At 38.1% G+C, this 11,873-nt stretch overlaps 1 protein-coding gene across 1 annotated transcript; it reads right to left on the bottom strand.

The window, feature by feature from the left end:
- Positions 1-3,892: 3,892 nt before the first annotated feature.
- LOC149145247 (uncharacterized) lies at positions 3,893-6,796 on the bottom strand. The gene is made up of 2 exons (XM_089452384.1): positions 4,957-6,796; positions 3,893-4,185 (listed from the first exon to the last, which is right to left on the bottom strand). The coding sequence occupies exons 1-2, from the start codon at positions 6,794-6,796 to the stop codon at positions 3,893-3,895; spliced, it is 2,133 nt and encodes a 710-aa protein (XP_089308510.1).
- Positions 6,797-11,873: the final 5,077 nt, after the last annotated feature.

Genomic DNA, 11,873 nt, shown 5'->3' with positions numbered 1-11,873 from the left:
CATTCGAGGGTTTACCTCACTCCCCAAGTCACAACTGATCCAATGAGTGATCTAACACCTTTCGGAAAACATTGTGAAGTCCCTATTCAATCACTGTGTGGGTCAGCGTCTTGCCTCTAGAAGACTGTGTCAACCCTTTTTCTAGATTGATTTGCTGGATGAAGGCTTCTATTCAACCCTCCCGGCTTAGAACCTCGCTTCTCGAGCAAAATATTGGACGACTGATGAATACTCTACACTACCATTGTAAGAGCCCCTCTAGACTGCGTCAGCTCTGCGTGAGCCCCTCCTAGGTTGTGTAGGCCTCTGGGCTGCCTCCCTAATGCTCAAGATGCCTCTCTACCACGTATTCTTTGGCTCAGAACTTCCTCTCCAATCCAAATATATGATTCCTCCCCCCTCATTGCAGCTCAGATCACTTGTTCGATTTTCTCAACAAACCATGCCCCAGAAAAATTGAACTGACTGATCAATTTGGTGTATCTCCAATTGACCCTCAAGCCTCCTCTTATACTTTTCCTGTTGATAAATCAAAAACCGAGATTAGGTCCCTAATCAACATCTAAGATTAAATTAGACTTGATCTTCGTCACTTAGAAGCTTCTTGTAACGGCCCAAAATAGACATGTAATTAATCAGGTAATATATATTCAACATGCAATTCAACTAATTAACTTCAAGTTCAAAACTATGATTAGAACACTTACCTATTATTTCGGTTGAAGTCTGCTATCTGCAACAGGGTTTTGGGGACGACTCTCCACCCAACCGTAGGCTCAATTGTGCAAGGAGTCTGTTACAACTGCCCACCCCCGAGCCTCAATCAACGTTCTACTGCCAGTGCTCCTAAGTCTTAGTATACCATTCTCCCAAGAGAATGAAGATAGAATCTCGGCATGATAGAATACCTCCCATCCTCCTCACCATCTATTAAATAGAACAAAACATTGGAAGGGGAACCACATGCACACACTCCATGTGTCTGCATGCAACTTTTTTCTTGTTTTATTTCTTTACTTTTCTTTTGATTTTTAGCTTTCTTGTTTTATTTCCTTCTTTTTGCTAGTTTTCTTGTTTTATTTCTATTTATTCTTATTTAGAGCTTTAATATGATTATTACTATTTATTTATTTATTATTTATTTATTTCTTTTTAATATCATTTATTATTTAACAGTTATGATTTATTATTTTTATTAAGTGATTTATTTATTATTATTCATTATTTTTATTATTAATTATTATTTTTGTATTATTTATTATTTTTATTATTTATTATCTATTATTAAGGGGAGGGATATTACATATTCTCCCACTTTAAGGAACTTTGTCCCGAAGTTAAGTTTTTATTATTTATTATTTATTATTTATTTGCTTCATGTTGCCAACACCCTCTGCTGAACTAGTATAACCAGCAGGGATCGAAAGTCCCCAACACCCCGGGAAATCTCAAGGAATCTCTGTCCTTTTTCCCACTTTCGGCACCAGGCATAAGCCTGACCCAGTCTGTATCGTAGTCCAAGGCCGGCCCCAAGGCTCGCACCTGACTCAGACCTCATCTGCCCCAAGGCAGGCATCCGGTCTGGTACTCAATGACCCAGGCATCTCGCAAGGCTGGCCCACTCCCTCCACAACTACTAAGGCGCACAACCCCAGGCATCGAAGTCCTTTACATCCCTTCCAGACTTCGGCATCCCAATCCAATACTAGGCACCTAGCCTAGAACATCAGGCACGTGGCCTCCTCAAGATGGTCTCATAGCTCTTCTAGAGCTATCCATCAAGAGCTATACACAAGACAAAGGAACCACTGGCATATGTAGTGTTGATTGAGTTTGTCCCCAGCCCATATGATGTTACTTATTCTCCCTCGTGCGTATGGGCTCGCACGAGATCATCAAATAAACTGGCCCTCTCGGCCCATTGTGGAGTCCTGTCAATCATCATACCTCAACATGCAACCAATGCATTAGCTATACTATCATAGTATCATAGAAATTGCATTCATCATAGTTAATCGCAAATACATGCTTCACCTCATGAAATACTATCATAAGTTATAACATCAACATCAAATACCTATCATCATGTAGTAAATGAATATGTTAATATACCTCGACATAACATCATAATCATAAGGATACATCATCGCTATAAGAACCACATGTGCATCATTATTCCCTTACCATTATACTCAACATCTTAACAGTTAATTAAACTAAACGGAAAACATAGTGTATGTATCATAAAGTTTAAACAATAAAACATGATTTAGATTCTCCATAAAAGTATCTGTCTTAGCTAAGGAGCACTATTCACCACCCATTTTAATCAAGTAAATAAGGAAAGTCTTGAAAAATAACAGCTGCATCTTCCCAGGTAGTTGACCCTGGGCTATATTGGTCCCATTGGACCTTGACTTGCTCAAACTCACGGTTCCTGAGTCGACGAACCCGGCGGTCCAGTATACAGAATGGTTCGACTTGAAGGGATCCTTCCTCGGAAACCTGCATTTTTCAAATTTCAAAACATGGGAGGGTCGGGTACATATTTTCTAAGCATAGAAACATGAAACACATTATGCATCCTTCTTAGATGGAAGGGCAACTCGAGCTTGTAAGCAACTGGTCCATTCCTCTCTAGGATCGTGAATGGCCCAATAAATCTAGGCGCTAGCTTTGTTCCCTTACCCATCCTATAGGGACTTTTAAAGGGTTTGATTCTAATGAAAACTTGGCTTCCTTCCTCAAAGTTTCTATCAATTCTCTTTGCATCAGCATAACTTTTTTGGCGATCCCTGGCTTCTTTTAGTCTCTGCTTAATTGTGGCCATTTGTTCTTCCATTTCTTGGAGCATTTCAGGTCCCAACATGACTCGGTCCTCTAATCGATCCCAACTTAACGGAGTACGACATGGTCTTCCATACAAGATTTCGAAGGGAGCTGCCTGTATTGAACTGTGGTAACTATTGTTGTAGGCAAACTCTACTAAGGGAAGGTATTTCTCCCATTGGTTTTGTTGATCCATGACATACATTCTTAGCATGTCCTCCAACACTTGGTTTACTCTTTCTGTTTGACCATCTGTCTCTGGGTGATATGCTGTACTAAAATTCAGTTGTGTTCCCATAGATTGTAATAGACTTTTCCAAAATCTGGAAGTAAAACGTGCGTCTCTATCAGATATTATCTTTCGTGGTACTCCATGAAGGCGAATTATTTCTTTCAGGAAAATTTGAGCGATAGTTGATGCTTCAAAGGTGGTCTTGACTGGAATGAAGTGAGCACTCTTAGTTAATTTATCAACCACAACCATAATACAGTCATGTCTCTGGGACGTCATAGGTAAGCCTCCAATAAAATCCATCGAAACAACTTCCCACTTAGTTTCTGGTATATCATGGGGTTGTAAAAGCCCTGCCGGGTGACGATGTTCTGCTTTAACCTGCTAACATTCTAAACATCGAGCCACAAACATTGTTATATCCTTTTTCATTCCTGTCCAGAAAAATAGTTGTTTTAAGCCTGCATACATTTTCTGGACTCCTGGATGTGCAGCGTATGGAGCTTAATGTGCTTCCTTGATTATTAAATTCTGAAGATCATCATCTTTTGGGACATAAATCCTACCTTTATATCGTAGCAATCCATCATTTTCTAAGGTGTATTCCTCCCACTTGGTTGCCACAGGTATCTCTTCTTGTAAGGAAAATTTTATTTGCTGGTAATGTGGGTCCCCTACTAGATGATTTAGAATCCGGCTCCTCAAGTCTATCTTTAATGCCGACATTGAATTAAGTCTAGGTCTCCTGCTTAAAGCATCTGCCACTTTGTTCTCTTTTCCCTTAATATAGGATATCTTGAAATCATAATCACTAAATAGCTCACTCTAGCGTCATTGTCGAGCATTAAGGTCCTTTTGTGTGAAGATATACTCAAGACTTTTATGATCTGTTCTTAACTCAAATTGACGCCCCATTAGATAATGTCTCCACAATTTCAAGGCCATTACAACCGCTGCTAATTCCAGATCATGAGTTGCGTAATTGATTTCATGGTTCTTAAGTTTTCGAGAAGCATAAGCGATAACCCCTTCATCTTGCATCAAGACTGCACCTAATCCTTCTTCTGATGCATCCGTGCATACAAGAAAGTCCTTGTCCATGTCAGGTACTTTTAATATTGGGGCTGTTGTTAGTCGATGTTTTAGCTCATTAAATGCTTTCTCACACTCACTTGTCCATTCAAACTTAACCCCTTTCCTTTGGAGGTGGGTGATGGGATTAGATATTTGCGAGAACCTTTCTACAAACCTTCTATAGTAGCCTGCCAATCCCATAAAGCTACGTACTTCCTTGACATTCCGGGGAGAGGGCCAAGTCATTATAGTTTCTATCTTACTGTAATCAACTGCAATGCCTTTGCCACTAATGGTATGGCCTAGATATTGATTTTATTTCTCAAAGAAGGAACATTTAGAAAGTTTTCCATATAGCTTATGTTCCCTAAGGCATTGTAGTACCAACCTCAAGTGTTCTAGATGCTCTTTCTCATTACGAGAGTAAATAAGGATGTCATCCAAGAAAACTTGGACGAAGCGGTCCAGATATTTTCGGAAGACACTATTCATCAAGTTCATGAAGGCTGCTGGTGCATTAGTCAACCCAAATGGCATAATAATAAACTCATAGTGTCCATAGCGCGTTCTGAATGTCGTTTTCGGTATATCTTCCTCCTTGATTCTTAGCTGATGATAACCTGACCGTAAGTCTATCTTGGAGAATATTGCAGCTCCTTTTAGTTGGTCAAAGAGGTCATTGATTCGAGGCATTGGGTACTTATTTCGAATGGTGGCCTTGTTTAGATCTCGGTAATCAATACATAACCTAAGAGTTCCATCCTTCTTCTTTACAAAAATTACCGGTATACCCCAAGGTGACACACTGGGTCTTATAAAACCTTGATCAAGAAGTTCTTTGAGCTGTATACTCAATTCATTAAGCTCTGGAATAGTCATTCGATAAGGTGCTTTGGATATGGGTTCCACTTCTGGTTTCAAGGTTATGGAGAAATCAATTTCTCGAACTGGAGGCAAACTTGGTAACTCTGGAGGAAATACATCTGCAAATTCGGAAAGTAGTGGGTGCAATTTATCTGAGGACTTCTCATTGGTAGGAACCATTTCTACCGCATAAATCTTGCACCCTTTCCTCATACATTTATTAACTTTCTTGGCTGATATGAGGCATAATGTAACACCACGTCTAATCCCTTTTATTACCTTGGTTTCTCCTTGGTCATTTTTTATGAGGACTGTCTTATTAGAACAATCCAATATAACTTGACAGGATTCAAGCCAATACATTCCCACGATTAAGTCATACGTTCCGAGAGTTGTACTATATAGATTCATCTTGGTATCACACCCCCCAATGTTCACACTACAATCTCTTACCATTGACCCTACTGATTGCTGAGAGCCTGACGCAATTTCTACCATTCTAAAGTTACTTTGCTCATGAGTTGTCAATCCACATCTAAGTATTGTTGGAGGTGAAATAAAACTATCAGTAGCACTTGGATCAATTAACACAGATAGAGGGATATTATTGATCATACCTGCAGATTCTACTACAATGGCTTGGTGCTCAGCTTGGCGATGGTTTGTAGCTGCATGAATTCGATGTGGGTTTTGTGGTCTTTCTCCTTTTGCTTTGTATTCCTGTTGTTTAATCCCTGTTTGATAACTTGGACAATCTTTTCTATAATGTGGACCTTTACAATGCCAACATTCTACTTGTCCCTGCTTCTCACGTTGTACTTGTCCTTGGTCACCAAATCTTCTACTCCTCCCATTAATCAAGTAGGGTTGACCCTTACGTCCTCTTGGAGGCGGTCGAGAAGTTGCGCTAGCGATCCTAGAAATAGTGTTTTGTCTTCCCTGGAATCTATATGGCTGCCCCCCTGGTTTATTCAGCCTCATTGTGGAATGCTCCTTTCCTGAACTTTCATCAACTACCATTTGTTTCTTCATATTGATTTTCCTCAAGACTTGTTTGGCTAAACTAGTGGTTGTTGCCATAGTGGTGGGTCTCCACATGGCGACTTCTGCTCGGACTAAGGGGTCGAGTCCATGTAAGAATCTTTCAGCTTGACGTCTATCATCAGCCATATAGTCCACGTGATGGACTAACAAATAAAATTCAGCTTCATAGTCCTCGATAGATCTACCATTCTGTCGTACTTCATGGAAAGCTCCTACTTGTTGGTGTTTGTACTCCTCTAATAGGTACCTAGTTCGGAAGGCTTCCTCAAACATTTCCCAAGTAACTTGTACTGGGGTGATTTGCATCTTCGTTTCTTCATTTACCCACCATAATAAGGCATCTCCTTTTAGTAGACTCATTGATATCTGGGCTTTTTCCGTAGAAGTGTATGCCTTAAAACTAAGTGCTCTTTTGACAGCCATTACCCATGCTTCCGCTTTTGAACCCCCTTCTAGACCCGTAAACTCTGGTAATTTGGATTTTTGGACTTCTTTCATAATATCAAGTGTTACTTGTCCATCTTTGATATTGAGTTGAGAATTTAGATCTTGTCTGTGTTTTTGTTCCAATTCCTTTTGCACATTTCCTTGATCTCGTCCTTGGCTTGAGACCCAGTCCTTAAAGATATTGGTCATTTCTCCAAGGGAATGTAATATAGCTTGCTCAGCTGGGGTTCCTATCTCTGAAGTGGCGGGAGGTGGTGTTTCTACTCCAAGGTTGTTTCGGGTTTCTCTTCGACATTTAGGAGCCATGATCTACCCTGTTACATTCAGTGGATTTATACATTACCCTTATGCCAAAAGCTACAACAAATTTAGAATATGTTTGAATTTAAAACATACATTTAGTTACTCAATTGAAGTATAATACTTAAACCATAATTTATCACAAATTTCGAAGTATATAAAAAAACATGGAGTTTATGAGTTCATCAATAATCACAATTTTGTAGTATAAGCCATAAAACTTTAGAGAATTGGATCCATGTAAAATAAAACAAAATTCGAATGAGTAAGGCATTATATGTCACAATAATATTAATTCTGCAGATTCATGACTTTAAGTATCTGTTTATGCAATCATTACTTATGTAGAAAAATAAATGGATTGTTCTAAAATACGTGTAAGAAAATTTATGAATCAAGCATAAAAATATTCCACACCATAAAGAAAAGACACTGCCACCCGACCCAGAACTGGATCGGATGACTGGGAAGGTTATTCCTCCCCAACAAAAAAAATAATCGTTTTATTAATTATATGGCCTGCCTGCAAGCGCACCTGCGAAGGCAACACCATTTTGAATCCCTTAAATTACAATACATTTAGCCATAAAATTTTCGTGGATAATTCATAAAATTGCCTGCATGTGTACAGAAACCCAACCCTTAATCAGCATATTATTCAGTAAGATTGTAAGCTTGCGGCCAAAGGGTACACCTCCGTTCTTCCAGCCAAGGGTACATCTGGTTACTGTATAAAATCGTGACAACTGCGTGGTCTCTGATTTTGATGAGGTGCCAAAGGAACCAACTCAAAATCCTTGAATGGTTGACAGAACGTTGTTCGTTATTGTTAGGTTGTTGTCCGAAGTAGTAATGGGACGAGTGCCCCGATGTTGATGCTCTCAAAATTTAATCACAACACTGCTATAATTTTGTTCCGTGTGCGTACAGATAAGATGCAAGAGTAAAATGTTTATTCTTCAAAGTCTGGACTCCCTTAAATGTCTATCCTTAAAAATCTTGTTAACTGTATTTTTACTTGAAGGATCAACTTGAACAGCAAATGAGAAAACGCTTTGAAACTAATTCATGAATTTCACTGGAGCACATGTAATCTTAGAAAACAAAGCTTAAAAGAATCGATATCTTTACTTTACAATCCTTAAATTAGCTAATCAAATGCATGCAAGTATAATTATAAAGACAGAAATATTTTTACAGAAAACCTTTCTCATTATGAAAGATGAGAATTTTGGTATCCCATTCTAAACTCATTTCTTGTTCGTTTTGCACTTCTTATTTCTGGTAACATTAGTAAAAAGCCATCAACAAAAGTTTGACTAATTGTTGTTTCAAACAGACTTATACTTTCAAGTTCCAAATGATAATTGTTGTTTCAAAGAGACTTATACTTCCAAGTTCCAAATGGTATTAGTAATTTAGTACCAGATAAATAAGGTTCAATGTTACAAAGATAGATAACTATGATAAGCTCTTCCTCAATTTTTATTCATTTCAGCAGCAATCTGTTAATATATCTATAAGGTTAAGGTTAACTAAGGGCCATCACATGTGGCTAAATTAGACTAAAATGTAAAACTTATTTGGATCTACTTGCACAACATTCTAGTTAGGAATTTGGTTAAAATTGAAGTGAAATAACTTTGGCAAAAATAAAAATAAAAATCGGTGCTTGATTTGAGATTAGAACTAACCTTGGGAAAAGAAGAGAGAGGAAATCAAACATTCTTGTAAAATTGTATCTTTTGTAAAGGGATAATGCGTATGGATCAGAAAGTTTTTCTTTATTCAAGAACAATGAGAGTGACAGGATAGTTAATGGCCCCAGGTGTTGGAGAAGAGAAGAATGCTAGGCGCAGGCGATTAAATGTTTCAATGAAAATCGTCTGAAATGTATTTATATCAAGCAAACGCCAACAAGATTGATTGAAATAATATCAACAAAGAAATATACTCACCGTAACGAACAAAATTAATGGCCCATCCTGTCTATAGGAAACGGGAGATTCAACTTATAAAAACTCTAAAAAATAACTGCGCTTAAAGAATACTCCCATTGAAAATTGAAATTGGAATCTGTGAACAGGTTTAAAGGCGTGAAATTCAAATCTGATTGCTGTACGCCTGCCATGAAAGGGTTTTAACATTTTATGATGCAGCAGATATAAGTGCGAGTGTGTGACAGAAGAAAAAGGTTCACAGAGCTCCTCAGATCATTGGCAATCTCCCTGTGCAGATATCTAAATCCTGTCAGCCTCAGCACATACAGACAATATCTACTCTCTGTTCAATAACAACTGTTTTCCTGTGAACGCTGAGACATTTGAGTCCAGAGGCTCTGTTATCACAAAATCAAGCACTGAAGGGCTGCTGATCAGGAAGACTTTGAGTAACTATTTCAAACCAATCTTTTAGCTAAGGCTTAGCCTCCTTAGCCTGAGAGGGCTCTCTCAAAGGGTTAAAGATTTTGATTAAAGAATAAGATAGATGGCTAACTCTATGGTTTGTGATTGTATATGTTTATAGGTTGAAAGATGAAGGTTGGCTACCATTGGGCTATGGAGTCAAAGTATGTTCAGTACCACAGCAAGATCAGCTTAACATGAAGTCAGGGCATAGAGAGTTTTTATACATCAACAAAATAAATATACAATGCAAGGAAACACAATTTATAAATACATGAAGGAAGTTAGAGCATCATTGATGAATTCTAAGTAACATGTATTCATACCACTGCAAGTAAGTGAAAGAGGAAAGCCATGAGACAATAGGACATTAAAAACCCTCTTTGAATCCTGAGTAGTGAAGCCAAAACATTCTACCTAGCATGGAAGTCAAGGCATTATAGAGTTCAAGTGCAGAAATGCAAATATAAAACAGTGAAACACAGTTAGTTTATCTATGAAGGAAGTCAGAGCATCATTGATGAATTCTGAGTATCATAAGTAAACCTCACTGCAATGTAAGTATTGGAAGATGCCATCAAAACAAGAACACACAAGAACTCTTCATGAATCTTGAGTTGTCTAAGTAGAAATTCTGCATTAGGTTAAAAATATACACAGTCTGCACATAGAGCAGCAGTTGAGCCAAAAAGTCTCCAACCCTTTGCTAATTCGACCTCTTGCTCTATATAAAGCATTTACAATTAGGATTCCATCATCCCTCATCAAGAGAATTCGAATTTGCCATCAGTGACACCTAATGACACTCAAAACTAACTATTAAATGCAAATGACACCTAACTAGCAGTCCTAGAGACCTAATACAACTAGGAGTGTAACTCCTTATCATGATTCAACAACCTTATCTAAGCATTTAAAACATTCTTTGACACCTAACACTCCATGAGGTCGAATTTGATGAAGCCTCCCACGTGGTCACCCAACTGCTGATGAGAAACCCTAGAAATTAGGGAACATGTTTCCCTGTTTTTAGGGTTAGATCCTTGAAAATTTCAGAGCCTTTATCTCTTCATCCATGACACATTTTACGAAACTGAAGGAGGTTTTTGTAGCCCATGTTGTCCAGAACAAAAACCTCTCCTGGTTTTTGAAAATATTTCTCCAGCTGTCCAGAAACTGTCCTTGAAAAACACGTGGCAAACAGGGAAAAATCCGTTTTCTGAAATTAGGGTCTCAATAAAAGCTTCTTATCTCCCAACTGAAAACACATACGAATAAAGTAAGATAGGTTATTGTAGCTGGACATGTTATGAAGAGAAACCTCCTTCCGAATTCCAAGATAGCCTTTCATGTGACCAGAAACTGGTTTTGAAAAACACTACTAAAACGAGTAGACAAAGCTTGACTTTCTGCAGTTTCGTAGCACAAGTTTTAACCATAAATTCCTCCCACCTCAGAACGAATTTGAAGAAACTGAAAGAGGTTTTTGTAGTGCAGCATGTTAGGAAGAAAAGCCTCTTTAAGTTTGCAAAGTTAAGTTCTCAGCTGCTCAGGAAAGCTTTTAGAAATTGACTAGTAAAAGCAGAAAACAGAGTTTCTTCAGCTGAAACAGGCTGCTACACTGATTTCGTAGCGCAAAACAGGATTTTTACAATGTATGCGCTACGAAAACATGGATTCATAGCTAGTTTCAAAATTTCTCCTTATCCTCCTCAAAGCTCTGTCTTTCTTCTTGACTGCTGGCTGCCTTGTTTCTGTCATTCTTGTACATTGGTGATTGTTATGGTGATGATGGTATTTTCCTTTCTTTTGACATTTTCTCCTTTGAAATTTCTTTAGACAAAACAAATTGAAGAAAATACCTTGCTTAATTGAGGAGCTGCCTTGCTTGAATTTGATGAAGATTTCTGCTCTCCTTTTCCTTTGAAATATTTTCAGTGATAACAGTGGCTCCACTTGGGATAGTGTGCCCTTGTGGTACACTAAGAACCTGCAGTTCCAGTGCCTTATCCTCTTATCATGAACAAAAATTTATTTGACAAACATCTTCTTTAAGTTCCTTGGGCCTTCACCTCAGGCTTAAGCTTGATGATCACTGTAGGAGAAAGAAGTCTATATCTACTGAAAAATAAAAATGCTCAGTCACCTTGAGCTTATTTGCACTTTCCTACCTACCTACCCTATCAGCTGCAAGCTCCACTTGTAGCTCAAGGAACATGAAACTTCCAATAAATCCAGTCATCGATCTGATCTAACACTTGAATCCTTTGGCTGTGCTTGAAACAAAAATAAACCAGATGCTGAAGTAACCAATGCAATATGAGGTGTAACTGTTCTTCAAGATGAAAATATAACTGGAAGCCTGAACAGTAAATCTTTTCCATGTATTCAGCTATAGGGTCAAAAAACACATGGTTAGTTTGCTGATAACATTCTATATCTTCAAACAACTTATCTTTAGCCACACCAAATTTATTTGATATGCTATCCAACTGCCTTTCTAAATGATGCTCACAAACAATGTAATTTTCCTCACTATTATGATTATTATTTGAAGAAAGCTGCTACAAGGAATTACAAAATTGAGCAAGCTTTTCCTCTGCCTGAGGGTCATAAAAGCTATCTCCCACTTCTTCTTGCTGTTTGCAGTCGATTTCATCTTCAGAATACTGCTGCAT

Source organism: Pinus tabuliformis, chromosome X, assembly GCF_031772625.1.
Source record: "Pinus tabuliformis cultivar Carrire ecotype Pingquan chromosome X, CPIR1, whole genome shotgun sequence".
Classification (NCBI taxonomy): Eukaryota; Viridiplantae; Streptophyta; class Pinopsida; order Pinales; family Pinaceae; genus Pinus; species Pinus tabuliformis.
The sequence above is the reverse complement of the archived record's forward strand: the minus strand, read 5'-3'. Positions and strand labels throughout refer to the sequence as shown.

Coding starts and splice junctions, on each gene's coding strand:
- LOC149145247 (XM_089452384.1), bottom strand. CDS start 6,796: ATGGCTCCTAAATGTCGAAGAGAAACCCGAAACAACCTTGGAGTAGAA. Junction 4,186..4,956: donor CAAAGAACTTCTTGATCAAG/GTTTTATAAGAC, acceptor GACTAACAACAG/CCCCAATATTAAAAGTACCT.